The 3,046-nt window shown below is 32.3% G+C and overlaps 1 protein-coding gene across 1 annotated transcript; it reads left to right on the forward strand.

Annotated features, from left to right (window-relative positions):
• Positions 1–2,677, forward strand: Phum_PHUM192510 (uncharacterized protein; the record flags this gene model as incomplete). The annotated part of the gene is made up of 3 exons (XM_002425285.1): positions 1–32; positions 129–298; positions 372–2,677. The coding sequence occupies 3 exons, from the start codon at positions 1–3 to the stop codon at positions 2,675–2,677; spliced, it is 2,508 nt and encodes an 835-aa protein (XP_002425330.1).
• Between the last annotated feature and the right edge of the window lie 369 nt (positions 2,678–3,046).

Raw genomic sequence — 3,046 nt, forward strand, 5'->3', positions numbered from 1 at the left:
ATGTTTGACATTTTTTCGGGGGGGCGTGGGGAGTGGGGAGTGAAGGAGAGGGGAAGGAGCGTTCGTTCATAATTAAATAAATAATAATTTTTTTTTTTTTATTTCAGGGATAAAATCCGACGGCGTAGAATTCAATCCGAATCGAAATTTGATAAAAGAAATTTAAATTACGAATATTCTAAACCAGAAAATTTTCGTTCGTACTCATTGGGAAGTGGTAAAAAATCACCACCACCGCCATTACCACCCCCTTCGGTTGTCGACGGTGATTTAAAACATTGGACTATCGTGTCAGAAGGTAAAATATTATATCACGAGGTATCGTATAAAATTAAATAATTGTTTAAGATAATTTTTTTTTTCGGAATTAGGTTTTCCTCCGGGCATAACGGTGGACGAATTAAAAAAATACGGGAGAAGACGACCTCCCCATCATATAAAATATAAAGATAATATAAGTTTGGACATTGGAGAAATCGAACCTTATAAAAGTGAATACAAGCGTAAATATAAATTTTACGATTTATCCAATTATAATTCGAATTCCACAAAATTACAATCGTTCAGCAACAAAAGGGAAAATTCACCGAATTTTCAGGAAGATTTGTTTTTTTTTTTACCCGATTATAAATTAACTTATAAAAAATATCCCAGGAGAAAATTACAAATACCTTCGAATAAATTGGAACCTTTGATAATAGATTATCCGATGGATTACACGACGGAAAAAAATTCTCAATATATTTTATATCCGAACAGCGAAAAAAGAAAATTACTCAGGAGATCGACTGCGTTGAAACTCGAGGGTGACATGGCCAACGAAACGGAAGTTCGAAAAGAATACGTCATTTATCCGAATGCGGAAAGATCGCAAATGATACGAAGACTTCCATCGTTGAAATTGGAAGGAGAATTCGAATCCATGACCACGGAACAACAGGACAAGTACATATCGTACCTATTGAGCAGACGACCGATAATGGAAAAAAAAAAAACTTTGCTTAAAATGGATGGAGATTTTGATTTTTTAACGGAAAATAATGTGAGTTACGTGGCCCACGACACACCGAGACGTCCACCACCCATACGGAAAAGGTCGACGAGTTTAAAATTGGACGGAGATTTTGAATTTTCACCCGAATACAGGGATAGTTACGTGAATTTCAACAGGTCGAGACCCGTGACGTACAAACCGAAGGAAACGTTGAAAAACAACGGGGAAAAATTTGAAAATCTAACGGAAATGAAAACTCAATTTGTCAATTTTGAAAATGTACAAATACCGCAGAGCGCCAAACCGGAAAATAATTTACACGTCGGAGGAGAAATGGAAATTCTTCCGGAGTATAAAGTTAATTATATTGATTTTCCGAGAGAGAGACCGTTTATTAGAAAACCCTTTAACCAGATAAAACCCGAAGGGAATTTACAAATCTTAAATGAAAATTCTAAAGAAAAGTTTTCTGCATTTTCTCCTACCGCCACCGCATCGGCCGTCGAAAAATCAGAAAATTTAAAACAAGTCGAAAACAATCAAGAGATGATAATAAGTTCGTCCGATAAAAATAAATCATCTGAAAAGTTAGGTGATGATGTTAAAACGATGCCGCCGCCGCTGCTGCAACCGCCATCCTCGACAATCGACAAAAATATCGAATCGAATGAAAAAATCGATAAATTTGGTTTTACGATATTCGATAAGGATGTGAAAAGGGAAAGGAGGCCATCGAGTTTGAAATTGGACGGTGAATTTTTATTTTTACCACAGTTGAAAGTTTCGGAAACGAGGAGTCGAAACAACATGTTGAAACCCGTGAAAAATTTCAAATCTAATCCCACGTCGCCGAGAAAAAAACAAAAAGATAAAATTAAATTTAAATTAGAAGACGATAATACGTTTTTGTCGGAAACCATCCTCAACGAAAGACTGAACGTGAAAAAATTAGAAGAAAATTCCAGGAAAAATCTGGAGAAAAATATAAAATTTGATCTTCCGGTGAAATCGCAAAATTTGGTACCAGACGACGATTTTGTTTTACCCGGACAAAAAACCGGGAAATTCGATAATAATAATTTAACGAAATTAGAGGATTATTTATCAGGTCCGCCGAAAGAGTTTCAAGCGTTTCAGGTTCTCGATGTCAAAGGTCAAAACGGATGTCAAAAATTAAACGGGGGTGATTATTTCAATTGTGATAAATTAACGTCCGACGACGAACATTCGACGTACAGGCTCGAAGTGACGTCATCGCCGGAAAAGAAAAGTTATTTAAATAAAAAGAAAAATTGGAACGTTTTTCCAACACCGGAAATGACGGCCGAAATAAGAGAAGAAGCAGAAAGGAGAGCGAGAAAAAGAGCAGAAGCATTTGATAAATTAGTTAAAAGCCCTCAAGTACCGAATTATCTTTTAGAAGAAAATAATAATAATAATAATAATAATAATAATAATAATAATAATAATAAAAATAAAATAGTGGAAAACAACAATTGGAAATGTTCTGAAAAACTTTCTTCGTTATTAACAACGGATAATTTATCGGATCGTCGTTCTTTTGTTGTTCTCGACGGAAATGTAAAATTTGATCATCATCATCATCAATTAAAAGATACAATAAAAAATGATAATGATAATTGGGAAATACCCGACTGGTTGAATTCTTCAACAACGGCTTAACGGTCGCCATATTTAAAAAAAAAATAAGTAATTTTTTTTTTTTCTTTAAATTTTATTTTTTCGTCGTTTTAAATAAAGATTCCCCCAATGAAAAAAACGAAAAAACGGTAATTAAAAAATTTATTACCAACATAATAAAATAAAATATAAAAAAAAAAAAATTTTACCAACATAATAATTTTAATAATTATAATAAATTTTTTTTTCTTTTTTTATACTTAAAATTATACATAATAAAAATAATTTTTCCGTTTTTTTTTTTTTTTCTAAAAAGAAATAATTTATTAAATGAAATTAATTGAAATCATAATTCATCTTACATTTTATATTTTCTTATCAGATCGTAAAAAAATTATTTTTTAATACTTT

The sequence above is a fragment of the Pediculus humanus genome, genomic scaffold (genome assembly GCF_000006295.1).
Source record: "Pediculus humanus corporis 1103172107541 genomic scaffold, whole genome shotgun sequence".
NCBI classification, from domain to species: domain Eukaryota; kingdom Metazoa; phylum Arthropoda; class Insecta; order Psocodea; family Pediculidae; genus Pediculus; species Pediculus humanus.